The 22,527-nt window shown below is 42.5% G+C and overlaps 1 protein-coding gene and 2 long non-coding RNA genes across 3 annotated transcripts in view; all 3 read left to right on the forward strand.

Moving 5' to 3' along the window:
* On the forward strand, positions 1 to 3,816 carry LOC125013270 (extracellular calcium-sensing receptor-like). The gene is made up of 10 exons (XM_047593770.1): positions 1 to 148; positions 253 to 553; positions 653 to 739; positions 856 to 963; positions 1,087 to 1,253; positions 1,409 to 1,886; positions 1,973 to 2,203; positions 2,305 to 2,428; positions 2,809 to 3,281; positions 3,371 to 3,816. The coding sequence occupies exons 2-10, from the start codon at positions 278 to 280 to the stop codon at positions 3,809 to 3,811; spliced, it is 2,385 nt and encodes a 794-aa protein (XP_047449726.1). The 5' UTR covers positions 1 to 148; positions 253 to 277; the 3' UTR covers positions 3,812 to 3,816.
* Positions 3,817 to 8,997: 5,181 nt separating this feature from the next.
* Positions 8,998 to 22,527, forward strand: part of LOC125013272 — a 33,955-nt gene continuing 20,425 nt past the window's right edge. The window contains exon 1 of the long non-coding RNA XR_007113376.1: positions 8,998 to 9,204. This is a non-coding gene — a long non-coding RNA (uncharacterized LOC125013272). The remainder of the gene's footprint in view (positions 9,205 to 22,527) is intronic.
* On the forward strand, positions 15,355 to 16,929 carry LOC125013271. The gene is made up of 3 exons (XR_007113375.1): positions 15,355 to 16,090; positions 16,226 to 16,320; positions 16,624 to 16,929. It is a non-coding gene; the product is annotated as an uncharacterized LOC125013271 (long non-coding RNA).

The raw sequence follows: 22,527 nt of genomic DNA on the forward strand, positions 1-22,527 counted from the left end.
AATGCAAACTAATTCCCGGCAGCGTGTCCCTGCCCGTCCTGGAGAAAATTGGGGACATCGTCTTAGGAGGACTCTTCTCCCTTCATGACAATGTGGAGGAGCCCAGTTCGACTCATACCTCTACGCCTCCACCCACGCAGTGCACCAGGTATGCTGTTTTCATCCAGTCCATTCATGATCAAGGTTTACGTGTGTCACACTCAGTTTGTTGAAAATTTAAAATGCCTCACAAGAAACTTTCTCTTCATTCAGATTTAATTTTCGCACGTTCCGTTGGATGCAAACTATGATCTTTGCCATTGAGGAGATCAACAGAGACGGCAAACTCCTTCCCAATATCACGCTTGGCTATAAAATCTATGACTCGTGCAGTACTCCCCATCAGGCTCTGAAGGCTGCCATGGAGCTAATGCGTGGGAAAGATTCAGGGGTTGATGGAACAACACGGAGTAAAGACACCTGTCAGGGTATAGTGCCAGCCGTGATAGGCGACGGAGGCTCTACTCAGTCCCTCGTAGTGGCTCGTTTCCTAGGAGTCTTCCATGTGCCACAGGTACAATAAATTCATCATCAACAACTCTCTTCCACCTTTTCACTTTTTTTTTTTGAAGTAGTTTATTATCAAATGAACTGACATTTCATGCTTTTTCAGGTCAGCTATTTCTCCAGCTGTGCCTGCCTCAGTGACAAAAAGGAGTTCCCTGCCTTTTTAAGGACCATGCCGAGTGATTTCTTTCAGGTGTGACACAGCAGACACTGTCAGATTATTCCTAACATATGCACAAATAAAAATATAATTCCCTCTTTAAAAGTGCATATTTTCTGCAATCTTGTTCTTCCTCTTTGCATTGCTAGGTAGATGCACTGGCACAACTTGTCAAACATTTCGGCTGGACGTGGGTTGGTGTGATTGCAGGGGATGATGCCTATGGTCGTGGCGGGGCAAACATTTTTGTTGATGAGGTGGGTCATGCATCTATTGACTACAGACTACAGCTGTGTAGTTTTCAGTGCTTAATTTACCAGACCTTCTGTGTAATGTGACATAAAGTAAGGCACCATGTGTCTCCTCTGTTGCTCTCCTAGGTTAGAAGGTTAGGGGCTTGTGTGGCCCTTCACGAGATCATCCCTAAGAACCGAGAGCAGGCTGCAATTTCATCTATTGTTTCCAACATCCGCTCTTCGGGGGCTCGGGTGATTCTGGTGTTTGCCGTGGAACAAGATGCAGCCGCATTGTTTGATGAAGCGCTCAGGCATGACACTTTCCTTTGTATTCTGCCACAAATCATTCATATATATATATCTATAATATATGCTAAAAAAAATGTGCCAGGTTTTGTTATATTTTTAATGATACAGATTCGATTATGTAATGCATAAATGCCATCTGTACATTTCTTGAAATTAGAGAGGGGCTCACTGGGATACAGTGGCTTGCGAGTGAGGCTTGGAGCACAGCCGCTGTCCTCGCCACCCCCCGAAAGTACCACAGCATCCTCCAGGGCTCTATGGGATTCGCCATTCGACGAGCAAACATCCCTGGATTGCAAGACTTTCTGCTTCGCTTAAATCCCTCAAGCCCAGATGCCAGTGAAGATCCCTTTCTGGTACCCTTCTGGGAAGAGGTGTTTCAGTGCAGCCTGGGTGTGCGGGGTGAAGGTCAAGAACATAAAACTGAGGGTAAACCCCCATGCTCTGGAACAGAAGACCTGAAGAGCATAACTAATATCTACTCAGACGTGTCACAGCTAAGGATTTCCTACAATGTCTATAAAGCCGTATATGCAATTGTCCATGCACTGAAGGCTATGGGAAGCTGCGTGAAGGGGAAAGGACCATTTCCTCAGCAGGCTTGTCCTGATTTAAAAAACATACAGCCATGGCAGGTACCCTAACATAGGTTCACTATTTCAGACTATGTTAATAAAAGTTACTTTACTGCAACATCTTCAATTACATTTTCTTCTCTTAGCTCCTTCATTATATAAAACAGGTGGAATACTTCAACTTGTTTGGTGATGAAATCAAGTTTGATGAAAATGGCGACCCTGCAGCCATGTATGACCTGGTTAACTGGCAGCAGAGGTCAGATGGAGAGATGGAGTTTGTCACTATTGGCAAATTTGACGAGTCCTCCACAGCGGTGGACCAAAATCTTCAAATCCAGGAGCAGAACATTATATGGAACGGCAACCGAACCAAAGTAGGGATTCTCCCCACAATGAAACGATGTTTCTGCTTTTGTATTATGTGTTACTTTATTATGTGAGTAGTACAGCTTTTATTTTTCATTTTTCTGCTTAGGTTCCCTTATCAGTATGCAGCAACATCTGTCCACCCGGTACCCGGAAAGCAATCAGACCCAATTTTCCTATCTGCTGCCATGATTGTGTGGTGTGTAAAGCTGGGGAGATTAGCAATCAGACTGGTGAGGAAAGGCCATTCGGCCACATTGTGTTTTAGAATCTGACCATTCCCTCCTTACAGTGTAAATGCCACCATGTAGCAGCTCAAGTCGTCTTTTCTGTCATGTAAAAAGCTGGAGTGCCCTGCACAGTTCAGATCTTCTTACTGTTGGTGTAAGCAATGTCAGGAAAAAACATGAAAATGTGAGGAATAAAAGCAGCTGACAGATACTGGTATGGTGAGAACTGTTTGTGACCCAATAACAGCTGCTGCCTATTTTGTCAACTGCAAATGCAGCTTACATAAGGCACCTGTTGTGAAGGTCTGCACAAACATGATGAAGCTGTGAGGCAAAATGTGCTGTAATAAAGTCAACTTTTTTTCTTCTTTTCTTTCCTGTAGATGCCATAGAGTGTCTGCGCTGCTTGCCAAAGTTCTGGTCTAATTCTGAGAGGACTGCTTGTATCCCCAAGCAGGTGGAGTTCCTCTCCTTCAGCGACGCCATGGGCATCACCCTGATGGCTATTTCCCTCCTTGGTTCTCTCAGCACCTGTGTCGTGGTCTTTATATTCTCCTGTCACCGAACCACCCCTATTGTCAGGGCCAACAACTCTGAGCTGAGCTTCCTGCTGCTCTTCTCCTTGACTCTTTGTTTCCTGTGCTCTCTGACTTTCATTGGCCAGCCGTCTAAGTGGTCCTGCATGCTACGCCATACAGCGTTTGGGATCACCTTCGTCCTCTGTATCTCTTGTATCCTTGGGAAAACTATAGTGGTGCTCATTGCATTCAAAGCCACGCTCCCAGGCAGTAATGTCATGAAGTGGTTTGGGGCTGCACAGCAAAGGGCAATCATTACTGTTTGTACACTTGTTCAGGTAAAGACTTTTGTCCGTTTATACACTTTGGATATTTAAACAAGCATTTATTGAAACGTTTAAATGCAAATTTTCTTTCTTTTATGCAGGTAATCATCTGTACAGTGTGGCTGGTTGTGGCTCCACCCACCCCACACCAACTGATACCACGCGAGAGTGCTATTGTGATTCTCTTATGCGACGAAGGCTCAACCGTAGCGTTCGCTCTGGTCCTGGGCTACATTGGCCTGCTGGCCTGTATCTGTCTCCTATTGGCCTTCCTGGCGAGGAAACTTCCAGATAACTTCAACGAGGCCAGGCTCATCACCTTCAGCATGCTAATTTTTTGTGCAGTGTGGGTAGCATTCATTCCCGCCTACATCAGTTCCCCAGGGAAATATTCCACGGTCACCGAGGTGTTTGCCATCTTGGCCTCCAGTTATGGACTGCTGGGCTGCATCTTCGCTCCCAAGTGCTACATAATCCTACTAAAACCAGAAAAGAACACTAGGAAACACCTGATGTCCAAAGGTGCCACGGACAGATTTTAGGAGACCGTGTTTCATCAAATGCGCACTTTATGCTCTTGTACAGAGGGTTAAAAATACAAATTTAATTTTTCAACGGTTGACTTTTGTGAGAATAAAATGTGTTCAAGGGGCACCGAAGACAGTTTACCACCAGATGGTACTAGTGTGCTGTCAATATTATCTCATCTCATTTATCATATCCCATCAGGAAATGAACAGCATTAGTGTCACAAAACCTTTGTCACTCCGCTGCTGCCCCTGGGTCTTCACCCTTATCTTCCACGCAAATCACAAAATGTCATACAGTATCCAGAACACTTGAAACATCATACTTCAGTGGATCAAATAGTTTTATTTTTCTAGCTATATGTAAGACACTCCCCTGACAGGAAGGAGGAAACGTGAAGGACAGCTCGGAGCTATATCTGACAAGGATTTGGAAGCGGTGCCCATGCTGATTTGACCTGAGATAGAATGATGAGGCCCAGGGTGTCTGAGGTATGCTCTGCAGAAATCCCAGCTGTCATTGGATAATTAAATCCTCATTCTCTAGAGGCCTTTACATATAAACATCACGCCTGGCTGTTCCCTGCAATAACAAACTAAAACCTCAGACATTTTCCTGGCTCCCACAGCTGCTCTCAGGCTAACATTGATTATCCAGCCCTGATTGATCTGTTGTTCCTCCCAACGCAGGGGAATAAATTGGAAGATGGCAAGATGGTGGTTCTCTCATGTCCATCACGGAGAGACGGAGGGGGAAAAAAGCTGTGGGACTGGCGGATGCACGAAAATGCTTTGTTTACACTGTATTACTTGATTCACATGCATTTCAAACCTTCTTCCGTAGCCTTTACCACTTCTATCTCTTGTCTGCCCTCTCGGCTGCACACATCAGTGACTGTAAATCAGCAAATTGATTCGTCTCCGTTGTGCACTGCTTGTCTGATTAAATTCAAAGAGTAATCTCTCAAATAATAGAAATATTTGCTTGATTTAGTTCAGGAAATCAGAACTGATCTCTCGGTTGCAGGGTTAAATAATTTATTTGGTCTAAATGAGAAAATGCTATGTGGCAATTTCTGCTGTAAAAGGAGCGGGCCATAAAATTAGACGTGGAATATGCCTGTGAAAATAAAAGAGTGCGTGAACGTGGACAATATAGAGATTCAGTATTCATGAGAAATGCATCACTAGAAATGTTAACACAGGTTATATTGGAAATTGACACCATATGTATGCTGGTAGTGAGGCAAAGGCAACGGGGAGACTAGGAGACGCATGACGTCCCCCTGCATACAGCAGCTTACTCAACTTTTTCATTGGTGTTTTTGCAAATGCAGACCAGGTGATTACCAGATGACCAAAGGTTATAATACTAGTAATTCAAAACACTGCGTCATGAATACAAAAGAAGAAATGTGATATGGTAATTGCAGCGCTCGAGCTGGAGTCACGGCTCAAACCAGACAAACAACTAACAATGAATTCCTGCGGCCCGGCAGTAAATATCAATGCATCGCAGCGTCTAACGTTTGGCTTGAAATGAGCAGGTGTGTTGCTTCAACTTAATATACTGTTTTGAAGAAGTTGTTTGTGGAGATGTTAAGCAAATATTCCGTTAAGCTGCTTTCCGCTTGCAGCGCTGACAGCCCACTTGTTGTGACTTTGACTTGAGAAGCATGCTGTTTGAAATGAAATTCCCTCCCACCTAATTTTGACACAAAAAGAAGCAATTCGAAGGGGGGTGGGGGGAATTCGAGAGGAGCCATTATTTTGAGCCATCAAGGAAGGCAGCATAAGTGACAGAGTTAGAAAGAGGTCAGGTCACTTGTCTAGTTTGCTGCCACATCGGTCGTGAACACAGAAAGGTCATTTAATGCGACGGGGGAAAGGTCTAGAAACGAAGACAATGTAAGCAAAATAAATAAGAAAGGGAAAGAAAAGGGAAAGTTCACACGGAAAACCTATTAACTGGATATTTGTTTAAAACAAACTACTGCAGTAGCATTTAGCATAGCTATGGGTGGGCCCATTATTGAGAATATTTCTTTCATCCATCTTCTTCTCCTGTTTCTAAATTGTTACCAATGATGGTACATTGATACGTTGCATGGCCAGAAATTATTTTAAAGTGCATATACCAATGACTCTGTGTCACCATGAAGAGGGGCTACACATTAGAGCCAATGCACAAGTTGAAATTACCTTAAATCTCTTTTCAGGATTTCTTTCACCATAATCCTGGCTTTCTGTCATCCCTGCCTCTTACTAACGCTTTTCGGATAGCATTCTCTTTTGTATCACCTATTATGTAGTAAGAGCAGTAGTCACAGAGGAGATGGGCACCATAGAAACTAGCAGCGAAAACTAATGGCCTCCACCATAATAGCGCCATTCACCGGAGCACACGTGGCTGTCTCCATTATGTAGGGGAACTGATGAAGGTTTAAAAAAAAAAAAAAAAAAAACTAAAATTGAAAGAGCGAGAGCAACAGTGTCTGTTTTTGATATGGCATGAATCATCGTGTTAACATAATTAGGTGCCAGATTTGTTTCTCCGGCCGCTCTTAAATGGGAGGACAGATAAGAAATGTGTGCGCAGGATGCAAAACGGAGCTTCTCACCCTGAATGATGTGTGTGAGTGCAAACAATTCTGTCTGATGAGTGAACGCTTATGATGGGCTGTCATCAGGTTAGCGCCACACTATCTCATGAGCTGATGGCTCAGATATTTTTGCACCAGCTCATTAAAATGCAAGGATTAATAACAGCGATCAAGAACTGAAGTGGCGATGTTTTATTATACGGAACGTTAGATTAAAGTTAGGTCAAGTTGTTTGTGTTGGTTATTTATGTAACATATGATGTAGAGACTATACAGGGAACACATACAATTAAATCTTATTTTCATTCAAGATCTTCCGTCCTTCCCCTTTTATTTAGGTTTCCCACTACATTAGTCATCAGGCATCTGTTGGTGGTTTTCTCAGTAGTCAGAATGATTACACCCTTTGGTGAGACGATACAGAAGACAAGACTATAACTTGAGAATGGCAAAGATCGACTACACCTACTGGTGCTGTGAGAGCTACTGTAGCCTGGCACAAAAACCTCCAAGTCAGAAGGGGAGATCAACACATTCGAGGTGATTTGTTTGTCCAGAATCAGTGAATCCCACCACAGACCCCATTGCACATTCAAGAATCACCTAAATCTGAAGGCTGGGGCGGAGGCAGGGTCAGCCTCAGTGCACTGATCAGCACCTGGGAAAATAAGGCTGAGTCAGGAAACGGAGAGGGATATTTGTTTAGAATGCAAAGGCACTGACTGAAGCAGGCATCATATTGGGAAATTCACATTCTGAACAGAAGGCCGTTTGCAAGCTGCAGGGCCACGAGGAAGACTATTTGTATAACTGATGCCCAAACGGAAGACAGCATGAAAGTGTAACGATACACATGAATCCCCACAGGAATGAATCACATTAGAAGAGTTAGAATGGTAAACCAGGTTCGCCACGGTGCGGCTAAAGAACTCAAATGCAATACAATGCGGCAGATCCTAAACTTCACGTTTTTAGCACGTAAGACCAAACTACTGGATGATCAATTGAAGTGGGTGATAGAGTGACATCAGGAGCATTAAGCTCACCTCTGATTTGTTGGTTCACACCTTAAAGAAGCGAGAGACTTCAAAGTAAGAAGATGTAATGTAGGGATTTCAGAAAATAAGTTTATGGATCAGGAAATATGTGCCTTTCAGAAACATGAATAGGTAACAGCTCGGATAATACGACATTTATAGTAAAATAATATGAAAAAAAGTGTTTGAAAGGACCACTCCCACAGGGTCACTGACAAAGAGAAAGGCAGTCCACTGCAGGGCATTGCACACTCTGTGGTTTGAGCCAGAACAGAACTGCTCCGGACACTGAATACACTCCAGTTACCCTGTGAAAACACACAGTGAAACATATCATGCAAGAGAGTGAAATAAGCTAATGTGTTTACACTTTTCTTTATGGAAACTTGGCTTAGCTTTACAACACCAAAAAAAAAACAGGAAACAGTTTGACACAGCTGGAGGGTTTCACAATTTGACAGATTGTTAAAATTGTTAGTGTTATTTATTAATTTTAGGTTGCAGGCGCATTCAACTAGGAGACAAACTCCCTTTTTTGAAAGGAAACATTTCCTTGGTGGTCGATTTTAATTGTTGTATTTATTTATTTATTTTTAGTTAGTTTTTTAGAGGTGACAGCTTTTTCTACATTCAGTAGAGCATGTGGTATGTCCGTCAGCTCAGAAAAAATCAATAATAAAAAATAAAATGCAGTCAGTTTGTTATCAGCGGTAAGAATGAAAAAGTGTCCTTCAACGAACTAGTGACGTGAGTAGTTTGCTCTTAAAATAAGACCCATGCCTGAACACTTTCTGTCTACATCGATGTAAATTACATGCACACATGGGTTTCACAGTATGACAGTAGCTGCTATTTTTCTAAGCCTTTAGTGTCGATAACTAGTTAACATAAGGCTTCCCTCAGGCCAGGTTAACTTCAAACTTAATTCATTTATAAAGAAAGAGTGTTGGGCGTTTTTGAGATCAAGGTAACTTACACATTAATGAAGGTATCACTTTATTTTTCATATATAAAATCTTACAAAACGGCAAATACAGAAATTGACATTTACCTCACATAATAGGAAGACATCAGTTGACATCCAGTTCTTCCTTTTAATCTTCTGCTCCCACAACTTTTTGTTCACTGGGGGAACGGTGGAGTTTATTCCATGTTTTCCCGATCCTGTGCTGTGGCATATGTAAGGGATAATGCTCGATGAGGTATCCATTATCAGAAATGAATGGACGACGCAGAGGCGTGAACCGTCCGACGCGAAGCAGGCGTGGTTGCTTCCGCGAAGTGGACACCTCGAAGGGCATTATCTCGCTTATACCATGGTCACTTACGAAATAAATAAATATTAGGTCAATTATTAATACAATGATGATGTTTTTGCCGTTTAAATCACAACTTTTCCACAAGAAGGCTGAGCGGACTATTTAACATCTCCGTCCGCAGGCGTTGCCAGGGATTGGCTCCTTGCACAATATGGCGACCGAATTCGAGTGTGGGCCAGTACTTCCGGTCCAAGCCTTCGCCGGAGTCGTTTTGAAAGCGGCAGCGGGAGAACATCGACATAGCATAGTATAGCATAGCAGGGAGATACTTTCTCAGGATGAGTGTTTTCAAGATTCAAGAGAGACGACTTGTCTTTCAGAGGGTGAAAGCCTCGGCACGGGATTGTTGTGTTATGCACAGTTTCGTCACGGCACAACAGGCAGGTCAGCTTTCATTCATTCGCCGTTGACGCTGCGGTACGGACGGAGTGGATGCAGAAGATCAGAAGGTATGGTTTAAACCCAACCACAAATACCCGAGTCTGTAGTCGGCATTTTAAGCGGAGTGATTTTATCGATTCGTTTTATGAACTACCTGCGCCCAGACTGAGTGTCTGGGAACGGCGTCCGCGAGCCGAGAGTCCCGCACCAGACTCGGACTGGAGACCGAAATAGCTCCAGATCACGACTACTGTGTAGTCCCTCAAACAGGGATAAATTGTGATATATAAACCGTGAAATAACGTATGTTCTGTGTGTCTGTTGCCACGGTTACCAAAGCGTTTGAGCCAGCGCAATCATTTAGAACTGTCATCAGGTAATTTGACCGGAACGTCTTTATTGGTGTCCATTATGACTTTTTAATTCACACCGCGCAGCCAATCAGAATCGAGGATAACTTTTAAGGAAACACGTGGCCAGCTCAGAACCAATCAGAATAGTAGGATAGCTCAGACGGTCCTTTCTCTAGACTGGCCAGACTCTCTCTAATATAGGGCCCTGGCGCTAACGACGTCCGTGCTAGCAACGTCACCAGAGACGCAAATCCACATTTCGTTTCAGCAAGCCCCAGATACACGTCGACAGTGTAACGACCCTGGCATGTAAGCTACTCTGTGTTCGGCTGTAACAGTTTACAAACATCTTTACACAATGGAGAAACAATAGCAAAATGACTGGAGTTGATTTTTCGGGGGAAATGATCCAGAGAGGGGGCAAAAACTTGTGGGTGTGTTCCAAACATTTTTCCCCGGACTGTTTTTACGATCTGGGGCCAATGCTGGACTTGCATCCGTTATTGTTTGGTCTGGGGTGGCTTTCATTTTGCTGCATGAGAGTACCACTTTCATGTTAATATGACAAGTGGAAGGTCGATTAGAAATGTCAAGAAAAAGGGAAAGCCACAGAAGGTTGGTTAAGTGTTATTTATGTATCCACAAGCGTTCAAAAACCTCTTGAAGTCCAGTCTCTACAATCCAGTTTCCTTTCTTTCCAACCTTGCTTTTCTTCCTTCCTTTTTGGATATACCATGACCTGGATGACTGAGAGCCATCACAGACACATTATTTAAATTACCTTTGCATGCAGGTGAAGAAGCGATGTTCTCCGGTTATGAATATGTATTTATTCAAGCAATAATTCAAGATAATGAACCCTTCAGTTCAAAGTGCTAGCTAATTTTTCCCTCAGCACAGCGCAGGCAGTCGGATCGGTCGTTCCGTACAGCTTTCCGTGAATCAGGAGGCCCAAGACTTCACATGCTGAATACAGCAGCAGTTCCATTTCCACAGAGATTTAGCCTCATCTATTTCTGAATGTGTCACTTATAAACGTGTGATCACTAAAAGCAGCATTAATATATTCATGTTATTAACACCTCTCCATCCATGACTCTTCAAAGTACACAAAGTGGCCAACGGGGACAAACTTTACTTTTGCAAGCTGATACATACCAAGTGATTATATCATATAAGCCAAGTCTGCGTATGTTCATCTATTCTTTCACAGTAAGTTCACTTCTCTTATGTAGTGCGCTGATAGAGGAAAAGGTCGGTTCCCGTCACTTCTGAAACTGATAACATCTGCAGCTTGTGGTATTTCATTAGCTTCCACAATCCATGTGCCGCCTCCGGACCTCAGGACACTGGCCTTAAAGAAATAGACCTTTTCAAAAAGTTCACAGGCCAGTTCATCTTTTATTGCATGACTAATGGCACAGACAGGCTTCTATATATAATAAGTGACTCCTAGCTGGGGCACAATTATGTACAAATGCTCTCCAGTGAGAGCACATACTAAGCAGGATGGTAACACTGCAATGCCAAGAGGATGAGGGCCGGTGCCTGTATGAATATAGAATTACGTTTTGAAATAGGGGGCTGCACATCAGGCGATAAGAAATAAATATGGATTTTTGTTTTTAATTTCAGCAGTGAATCAAGCAAGACTGTAAACTAACATTCAGTAATATCTCCCTTTTATTTCCCCTGAACACAAACCAAGTCTTCATTCTCAGATGTAATGATTTCCATTTGTTATTATTGCATCCCAATTTTGTCTATCCCTCGGCCCTTAGTCATGTACACGATCATGCATAACATTATGACCACCCGTCTAATATTGTGTAGATCTCCCTTGTGCCTCCAAAACAGCTGTGACTCATCAGATAATGGACATGGGCCTTCTGAGTGTGTCCGATGTTGTTAGTGGGGGTCATTGAGTCCTGTGGGTTGATGGGAGGAGCCTCTGTGGCCACAGATCAGTTTGGGATTTAGTGTATTTGGAGGCCAACTCAACATCTTGTGTTGTTTTTTTATGGTTTGTTGCCCCTAAACCATTTTTGTCTGTGTCTGTGTAGGCTGCATCCTGCTGGGGGTGGCTGGTGCACACCAAGGAGTGTCATGCCAGGTCCAAAAGTTTCCCAGCAGAACGTTGTATTGTTACAAGATGATCAGTGTCATTTACTTCCCCTGTCAGTGGTCATAATATTGGGGCTGATCAATGTATGTCTGTTTAAAAAAAACTCTTAATGATGAAAGAAGCTTTTTTTTTTTTTTTTTTTTTAAATCTATGACCTCTGAGCCTGAACAACATGTCTCCTCCATGCCAGCACTGAGAGAGCAGTTATTTTCCTTTACGAAGGGTCAGAGTTGCATAAACTGAGGCTGGGATTAATGCAAACCAGAGGGGCACCAAGTCGAGTGACATCAGCCTTTTACAGAGTAAATCCAATGAGTCCAATAAAGAAATGTTAGGGACTGAAACAAAACACATGAGATCCAAGTGTAATTAGCAATTTACTAGTTTCTAGCAGACCCCTTCTTTAAACAATGATGTGATAATCAGGTCTGTTATGAACTCGAGTGGGTGCACCTAGTCTTAACAAGATATGTATGAAAATGAAAGTTTAACTGTCAGTGAATAAGTGACCCTTGCATCTTGGTCTATAAGAAAAGTCCTCGGGAGCTTTCAACAGCCCTTTGCTTTGTCATCTTTAGATGAATAGCTGCAGGTGGCACAAAAACAGAGAGAGAGGGGACTCGTGGTGACACACTTAAAATGTGATATCGCAACACCACTTGAATTTTTCATCTCAGGTAATGCACACTTCAGTTCCCTTGGGTGCATTCATTAGAATTTGCATCCCAAATCTGCCTAAAATCATCTGCACACACTAGCCCCTGGCAAGTCCACACCTTCAGGCACAACAGCCCAGGCGTGGGCCGCGTTAGTGCAGCATCCCCGGGCATTGTGCAAAAGAACAGCAGGTTCTTCCTTTTATCCCTCAAAAACACATGGGAGGCTTACCTGTGAAGAGTAAGAAGAGTTACTTGACAGATACACAGAGGAGATGGAAGGAAAGTTAAAATAGGTAGTGACAGTGAATATAAAAACTGAATACAGACACATAAGTTCAGTTATAACGTTACGTAAGGTATGAGCAATGCCATGAAGGAGTCTTTTTGGGGGCAGTGTATGGCAAGCCAAACGGGACACTCTCGTGAATACTCGGTCAAATCATAAAATGAAAACAGACAGCCAAATGCACAAGCTTCTTCCTGTGAGACTGCAGTGTGTCGCTGCAGCTCAGACACAAAGTGGGAAGACGCATATGGTGCTGGACCAGAAATACTTTGCATCAAAGCTAACAAGCACACAAGTCACTATTACGTTAGTTATTCTCACCAGGGGGAAATATCAAACACCCCCAGTGTCTTTGGCACAACAATAGATGCTGGAGAACATGCATCACCAACAATAACTGGCGCAGTGGGCAACGATCAGCTTTGGTGTTTGCCAAAAAGAATAAAAAATAAATAAATAAATAAAATAAAATTAATGTCCTTTCCAGTTACCGCAGTCATGGCTGCTAACAGAGTGATGCTCTCTGAGGCGTGTGTCAGCTGCCAGATAGGCAACTTGAGCAGGAGGTCTGGATTATTGTTCATTCCCTCCACTGCAAATGCAATGGACTGAAGCCAGTCGTAAGCTTGGAGGTTAGAACTGCAGTGGTTGAGACCCAGAAAAATAATTACAGAAATCACAAATCGAGATATGAGTTGATCAAAGTTCAAGACAAGAAAAAGAAAACTGGAAGCATTAACGTTTTCACCTTTAAATTCCAGGTCAGTCTGTGGAGCCTCCCCAACATAAAGCCAGAACAAGCTAGCAAAGGACCTGAGAGGCTAGGTACTAATATCACCTGAAAGATGGGAGTGCATCAAAGGAAACCAGGTTGAGAGTATTTGAGCATTGATCCAAAGTGATGAAAATAGCAAGAGATTAAAAACATGCAAATGAATGTGCCCAAAATCATGCCTCAGCTCTGTATCAGGAATGGCTGCTCACTATGAGCAACAGGTCATTTCTTACTACACCAAAAGGAAGAAAGACCAAGATAATGCACCTGATCTCAAAGAACCACAAAGGAGGAAAATTAGATTCCGGCTTAGCAGGAGTAGAAAAACTGTTTTGGAAAGGCAAAGAATACAGTGTACAATGGTGTTAGAGTTAACAATAATGGAGTAAAACTCTGCAGCGATAGCAGACGATAGATATTTTCTGCCTGACCCCTACACAGTGTGCCTCGGATCTCTGTGCGCAGATGCCGGGCTATACGTCGGCATGTGAGGGTGCTTGTGTAGATGCACAATTAACAGGGGAAATAGATTGGAGAGGCCTCTTAACAACAAGAGGGGTTGGAGGGAGGAAAAAAGAGAGCTGTCATTTTCAGGAGCCGACCTTGTCAGTTGCAAGTGTTCATCCAATTACGCCACGAGTGTCCTCTCTTTCCGCTCTCAATTTCTTCCTGCGCGCTGTACTTTGTAGACCACCTGAGCTTTTCCTCTCTCTTCCTTCCGTTTCGTTCTTTCGGTTTTTGGTTCTTAAGAGGTCTCCGGTAATTACTGCTACTCTACCCTTTTCGGCTCACCTTGCCGGCAACATGCCTACCTCTGCCTGAAAGCTGAATTCACATCCCAACACTCCTGAAGTTATCCACTAGATATGTTGTATCTCATATAATCTTGCCGGCCATTTTATTAGGTACACCTCGCTAGTAAAAGATTGGACCCCCTTTTGCCTTCGGAACTGCCTTAATTCTTCGTGGCACACTTTCAACAAGGTGTTGGAAACATTCCTCGGAGATTTTGGTCTATATTTATGTGATAGCATCACGTAGTTGCTGCAGATTTGTCGGCTGCACGTCTATGATGCGAATCTCCCGTTCCGCCACTTACCAGAGGTGCTCTATTGGACTGAGATCTGGTGACTGTGGAGGCCATTGGAGTACAGTGAAGTCATTGTCATGTTCAAGAAACCAGTTTGAGATGATATGAGCTTTGTGACATGGTGCATTATCCTGCTGGAAGTAGCCGTCAGAAGATGAGTACACTGTGGTCATGGACATGGTCAGCAACAGGTAGGCTGTGGCATTTAAACCATGCTCACTTTGTACTAAGGGGCCAAAGTGTGCCAAGAAAATATCCCCCACACCATTACACCACCAGCAGCAGCCTGAACCATCGATACAAGGCAGGATGGATCCATGCTTTTATGTTGTTTACGCCAAATTCTGACTGCCATCAAAATGTTGCAGCTGAAATCGAGATTCATCAAACCAGGCAACGTTTTATCCAGTCTTCTATTGTGCAATTATGGTGAACCTGTGAGAACTGTAGTCTCAGTTTCCTGTTCTTAGCTGACAGGAGTTTCACCCGGTGTGGTCATCTGCTCCTGTAGCCCATCTTCTTAAAAGTTCGATGTGATGTGTGTTGAGAGATGGTATTCTCCATTCCTTGGTTGTAATGAGTGGTTATCTGGGTTACTGTTGCCTTTCTATGATTTTAACCAGTCTGCCCATTCTCCTCACATCAACAAGGCGTTTTAGTCCACACAACTGCCACTCACTGGATATTTTCATTTTTATATTTTCATATTCTTCAGCAAGTTTTCTTGATCACCTCTACATGCCTAAATGCACTGAATTGCAGCCATGTAACTGGCTGCTTAGCTACTTACCTAATATAGTGGCCAGTGAGTGTGTATGTGTCTAGAAGCAACCAGATGGGATTGTATTGCTTATTGACAGGCAATTTTCAAAGATTGCAGAAAGTTCCATCTCCTGGCCGATAAATAGACACGAGCACAACAGATCCATTAGATATATTTATACTTGATCTGTCTGTTAATTTGTTATATTTGCTATCTATGGCTAGGTTAGCTTCATATTTATCCCGCAGACATGAGAGTGGTGTTGTCACGGCTGGTTGGCACGAAAGCAAATTAACCGTTACTGAAAGCATCGCGTTATTCCTCAGCATCACTTACAAACAGGAAGAATTACAATCGGTGGCGCAGTAGGCCCATATGGCCTGAGGAACAAACGACCTCTTCAACCTGTCAGTGGCAACAATCTTAACTGTCTTTATCAAATATATATAAATATATGTCAACATGAATTTAAGACAGTAGATTTTCATCTGATGCTGTTTTTCTGAAATGTATTGACCTAGCCGAACATCCAGAATTCCCTCTAGAGACAAAGTTGCCAGCCACAGCTGCAGCGGTTCCTCCTGGGGAACGCTCAAAGAGAAGCCTGGCCCCTGACACAGCTGGGACTTGGTCCACAGAGAGAGAAGGAGGTGACAGGAATGGCATTGCCTCCAAAAAAAATCCTGTTGGTAATAAATATATATATATATAAATGTTGAGGAGAGAGGCTAAACTTAGATGGGACCGAAGAAGGGTTAAGGATGGATTTAATTCCAAGCCCGCCAGATTTGTTCCTCCCTGCCTTGCCGGATGCCAATGTCAACTGTTCACAGCATGGAGCCTGGCATTGCACCCATCACAACAAAAAGATTAGCGCAGGGAGAGGTGCCATGTACAAGAGAGGTAAGTGACTCCCGTTCTATCCAGAATACATAGGACATAAGATGACGCAGAGTTCATCAGTAATTTTACAGTAAATCCTTCCACACCCTTCCCAATGCATTGTTATTTTTAGTATATTTGTCTCTTTACTTGCAGAAGCTTCATCCCACAAATTATTCCCTGTTCTGCTGGTGGTGGGGTGGATTGTCGGCTGCCTAGCAGTTGCCTACTTTGTCTTCATTTTTCCCTGGGTACATCTCATCTTATCTTATATTGCACTATACAGTAATCTCTACTCCCTTGTCTCTATTAATCTTAATGTTGCATAAGACTGAAGTTCAGCACCCACGCCTTCTTTATCTTTGGCCATCTCTTCGACCTTCACCTCGCCTCAACAGTAGATCAAAATGACACTGTACAACACTGCGCAAAGAAATACTTAAGAGAAACGCCATCAAATACTGCTCCATCTCCAAATCTGACCGGGCAAACTGCAGCCTGCAGTGTGTGTGTGTTTGTTACACTAATGGATTCTGATTTTCTTTCTTTGGCAGAAAAAAGGTATGTGAAGAAGAAATTGAATTCATCAGGGAAATGAAGCTTTCTTTGAAGGGGACACGGAGAAGAAAAAGATCTCTACATCTTGATATTAAATTTCTATTAGAAACTTACTGTCAGCTTTTTTTGGCAGACATGTGTAATATATAAATATTAAATGCGTAAAATTGAGCAATAAATTTAAATGGCTCTTGGCCATGGTCCAGTGGTGATGATGTTAGTCTGAGAACAAAGTTTCTGTGGCTACGAGCCATGAATAACTGTCTGTCGTGTTATATTAATCAAATAAACATAGATCTGCAATTTCCTCAAGATTCTTTTCTCATGCAATTTTCTTCTGGGATACATGATCTAATCTTCTTGAATTATAGCAATTTTAGGCATCATGGATTGTAATTCATTAGCTCAACCATTAAGTGGATGTCCTGATGAGAGCACCCAGCTGTTTCTATGAACATATCAGATGTGAGCCATTTCAGTGTTTGCAGATTCGAGCCACTGAACACTTAGCAGAGCTCTTCAGAGATAAAGTACTGCAAGAAAAAAAAAAAATGAAACGTGTATGACTAAGATCGATCGCATAATGAAAGTGTGCACTTGTATTACTCAAGCTGTGGGGACCCACCTCCCTTTAAGAACAAAAAAAAGTCACAACAGAACGAAATCATTACATTTGATGGTGAAGTCTGCGTTTGTGTTTGGGGGAAATAAAAGGGGAAATATTACCTAATGCTATTTGACAGCCTTGCTTGATTCACTGCTGAAATTAAAAATGAAAAATCCATATTTCGTATTGCCTGATGTGCGGCCCCTTAGTTCAGCTTGGAAACTGGCAATGTTGGCTCTGCTCTCACCCTCTTGGTTTGTTACAGAGTCACCAAAAGCAAACTGAAATCCTACTTAGTGTGGACTTAATTGAGTACTAAAAAAGAATTCTCAGTTTTGACTTGAAATTAGTCATAAAAAAAAACGTAAGAAAAGTACGCGAGTGAACATCTGCAGCAGCTCTGTCTGGCAACACTAATAGTTTACTGTGTGAGTGCAGTACATTAAACTACATTAAATCCCTACAGTTATATTCAAGATGGCCTGATTGTTTTAAGAAGAAACTTGGTTAATGTTTAGGGGAAATGAAGGGTTTGCTAATTCAAAATTGAAATTAAAAAAAAAAAGAGAAAATCCTCTTGTAGACTAGATGGCTCTGTAAAATTCATGTTTTGACTCACAGATATCACTTCTACTTTACTTATTTTTGTCTCATGATTCGAAAATTTGGCGTCGTAACATTTTTTTACTGCATATGGAAAAAGCAAAATAGATCCCCTTACTTTTCATTATATGGCCTCCAACAATGCATGTAATGACAATTGCTGTAGACAGTTGATGGCGACAGTTTATGAGTGTGTACTTTTGTAACACAGTTGGGCATCAAATACAGTATATCGGGGATTCGGATTAGAGATGCCATTGCCATGCTATTTTTTTTATTATTATTTTGAGTGGTACCACACGCTAATATGATGATCAGCAAAATAAAATAATAATCGAAAGAAATATGTGTGGTGAGCTGTACTTTCTTAAACGCTCTTAGTTGCAGAGTTTAGACAGCTAAGGGGGAGTTTTTAATCATAACTAGTGCACCTGAAGTGTTTATTGAATGTTTATGCACAATACCGTAATTTAGATTAAAGCTGAATTAAGCACAGATCGTTTCCGCCTACATTAGGATCTCTGCTAGGAGTAGCCAAACAACTCCTGTTTGTCCCTCGTGTCAGCTCAAACGTTGACATTACTGCTGAGCCTCAAATCCTATAATAGTGGCGCTGTCAGCTTTAAAGGGCATTTGGGAGTCTGCATTTAATAACGGAGAATTAGATTGTCTGGTCGTTACTGCAGGTTGTGGCACATCCACTTTCCAGTAAGCAAGAGGTGTAAGTCTCATAATCCGGGGCCAAATGAGCCTGTGCATTCGGCGTCAGGTTCAGCATGCGCACCAGATGCAAAAGAAATCGCTCCGACGGGGTAATGAGGTTGAGATGGAAACTTTCCGCACCGCAGCATCCCACTGCAAACAGGGTTTTGCAGACACACGTGTGAATCTGCGACCACTTCCACACACGCACCCGAAACACGCATGGAAAATGTCGCACTAAAACGCCCCTGCGATGCAATTCGCAACGATTCCGCAGCATCGGGGATGTGTGTAACTGAATAACAGCGTTTTACGCACCAATGAGAGCGAGCTCCAGTTTGGCGTCACGGTGCACCAGGTACACCACATGGCGCTGCGTAATAAGATGTCTTCCAGGTGTGGTACATTAACACCACATTAATTCTGTCTGCTGTTTATATTGGATGTTTGCTGCCATTCTGCCTCAAGTTGTTTGGTGAAAATATAGAACCTGCCCGATTATGACCCCACAGATGTTCCGCCTGTTAAAGCTCTGTGAGAACTAGAAGGCAGCAACAACAGTGTAAAATTAACAGTAATGCGTACACGACTGCAACATGGTAAGCAGCTTTGTGATTTAAGTTAACACAGCTTGTTGTTTGTAGACTTAGGACCTGGCATCACCTGGTCTGAGGGAAGTTCTTTGAAAGCCTGGGGGTGTTGTAGGCAAAACCCAGTCCCCATTGGTCTTCAGCTCGTTTATGGGGAGGGGTGGGGATAGCAAAAAGCGGGGGCCCCTGCATGCACAATGGTGATGTTCTTGACTGACTCACGGGGAATTCATATGTTTGTTGTAACAGTAGCTGTAGGCCAGATCCAGCTGTGGTTTAGAAGAAATCAATAAAAAAATAAACTCAGATTCTGAACGCAGCAGTTGTAGCCATGCGTTTCAGAGCTGCCGCATTTCGAACGATCTGATGTAAGCATTGCAATCCCCAAAAAAAACAAAAAAAAAAACATTAGGAAATTTAAGTAAAATTGCTTTCACGCAATTAAAAACAGAAGAAGAACAATGGCCCGTCTCTTTTTAATTTTGCATTAAAGCATCTGGCAATTTATGCATCAGTCTATCAGCACTGTGTAACATGCAGCCCACTGAGCTACTGGGCTTTATGGATGGATATTTGCCCGACAAGATCGCTGAGATGGAAAGCAAACTGAAGCCTGTGACCTGCCGAGCTCCTCAGAGGCCCGCATGTCAGAGCAGAAGGAGCGTTTTGTTTGTAACAATAAATCTTGATGTATCAGCTGAACCAACAAAGTGCCAGGCCTGCAAAGGAAGCTCGGAGTGAACAGGAATTGTGTTTGTCTACAGTGTCACCTGAGATACAACGGAAAGGAAACTGATCTTTCACTTATTTTGTGCCTCGGAGAAGATCAGTGCTTAGTGGTGCTAGCAGTGAAAATTGGGTTTCTGTAAAAAAAAAAAAAGAAAAATAGTGTTGTTTCGGTTCAATTATCATTTCTACAGTTGTGAGATTGCAAGTGTAATAACTGGAATAAGAGATATGTGATGTATTTTTTTTATTATTTTATTTTTTTGAGAGGGAGGGCAGTTGAACTATTGCAGTTAGCGCAGTGATCGAAATCTGAGGAAAAAAAACAGCATGAATGGCTTTTTCTCAAACTGCTGCAGTACATACGCCGATCAGACATAACATTATGACCACCTTCCTCCTTCTGAGGGTGAATGTCGTTGGGGGGGGGGCTTTGGGTCTTATGGGTTGAGTTGAGGGGCCTCTGTGGATCAGGCTTGTTGTTTGGGATGTAGTAAATTTGGAGGCCAGATCAACACCTTGTGCTGTTCATCACGTTTTTTGAGTCGTTCCTAAACCGTTGTGTGTGTGTGTGTGTGTGTGTGTGTCTGGTCTAGGTGGGTGGCACATGTCTACGCAACATCCGTACGAATGCCAGCTCCAAAAGTTTTCAAACACAACACTGTATTGTGACACGATAGTCAATGTCATTCGCTTTTCCTGTCAGTGGTCATAATGTTGTGGCTGATTGATGTAAATGTCAGTGCGAACACATGCCACTGGAGCAGGCTACGGCACGTAGCTTCATGAGTGAATGAGGATTGAGATTCTGTGCAGAAAATGACAGGAACCGTTTGAAGATAAAAAAAATTATACATAATCCTTTAATAATCCTCGGATCTTTTCGGTGTTGCTCCAAGTAAACTAAACACGTCCAGAGCGGGGCTCAGCTGACAGGCACAGATAAGTGGAACATCCACAGGAGGTCACTGTTTTACATTAATTATGGAGCCGGAGTTCAACCATTAAGATTTCTGGATTTTCAGACGAGAAACATTCGCCCAATAATGAGAAAAAGTTTTCAGCTGTTCCGTCATTACTCACGACTGAAATGTTGTTATACTAAAGAGGTGTTTGATTTACGGTCTGTCTTTGAATGTTTATGCTTAAATTCCAGCATTTGTAATGTAAATGTTGAATGGTTCAGACTCATGACATGTAGCATTTGCAAATGGTTTATATTAAACACATAAAATCTTAAAACATGTAAAAAAAAAAAAAAAAAAACCCAACATACATTTAAAGTTGCTTTTTGCTCCCTGAGTACATACCGAGTAATGCGTTTTTAAACTGAAATAGTCAATGAATGCATTAAATCGAGAGCTTTAATAATATTTTAATTTTTACTTTCAAAGCCTTGACATTAAAGTCTTGACAATTACAACTTTTAAAAGAAAATTGTAAATACATGGCTTTTAACAGTGATTGCAGTAAGAGGGCACTCTGCAGAAAGAGCCGCCGTGCGAATGAATTAATTGTGAAATAACACTAGTTATCATAATTTTCTCACTCTTGATCTGAGCACGTACTTTGTAAGTGCGCGTGCGTGTGTTCTTCTGTTTGTATAAGTGGCACGTTTGCTCACATACCGTATGCGTACATACCGTATTTTAACACGTTTTTTTTTTTTTTTTTTTTTTTTTACACAGGGCCTCGAGCGCTACCACACACACACATAGGCATTCCAGAGGCTGCTTCTTTGCCCCCCGCCACCTTCAATACACACAAACACACATACACACATACCAGTGCACCCACTGTTAGGGTCACCCAAAGGGCGCATGAAAGAAAACTGAGTCGTTTTATGACCAGAGGACGACACGGGGGGCGGGGGGAGCAGGACGGTTTCTGGAATGGGCGACTTTCTAACAACTGTCATCAAGTTTTAAGGTTTAAAAGCCCCGCTCATGTTTTCTCTGCTGAGGAATATATCTTTCTTGTTTTTCCTAAGCTCGAAATCGGGCCCCCCATGCTCCATGTCACTTTGGGATAAATCTGTCTATAATGTTCTAAGTGCAATACACTCTGTTCAGCCTCCCAGGAACATGCTGAGGTGTTGTAATGTTAGCTGTGATGTTAGCTAGCATAGCTGCTAATGACAGGGAGGGTGAGAGCACGAGGGAAGTGGGTGGTGTGAACTTTCAGTTATCTGCCAACGAGCTACCAGCCAGCGAGAGCAAAAGGGGAGGCTTGGCACTAAACGAGTGATTGCACACTGACATTCAGATTTAAAAAAAAAAAAAATACTTGAATGAGTCTCAGAGAGGTACAAACACACTCACGTGCAATTCGCGTGCTGAACTTTGAATTTTAGAATACTTGGGGGGGGGGGGGGGGGGGGGGACTGTTGCAATACTTGAAATAAAGCATAAAGAGCAAATTAGCAAATGAAAGCAGCAAAAAAATTTGAGAAATCAAGCCTGTAGTTGTTTTTCAAAGGCAGCCCGTTTTGTCTTTGCCACACTGGTGACACTTTGTGGAATCCAGCAAAAACAACACAAAAATGCCTTTGGTCTGCCCCACCAATGGGAGGTATGCACACATTAGGGTTGTTTAGATGAAACAATGGGGTGCAAACCACGGATAGGCTAAAATTTATGCATTGCGGTGGGGGGAAAAAAAATCTTAAAAAT

The sequence above is a fragment of the Mugil cephalus genome, chromosome 9 (assembly GCF_022458985.1).
Source record: "Mugil cephalus isolate CIBA_MC_2020 chromosome 9, CIBA_Mcephalus_1.1, whole genome shotgun sequence".
In the NCBI taxonomy this organism is placed as follows: Eukaryota; Metazoa; Chordata; class Actinopteri; order Mugiliformes; family Mugilidae; genus Mugil; species Mugil cephalus.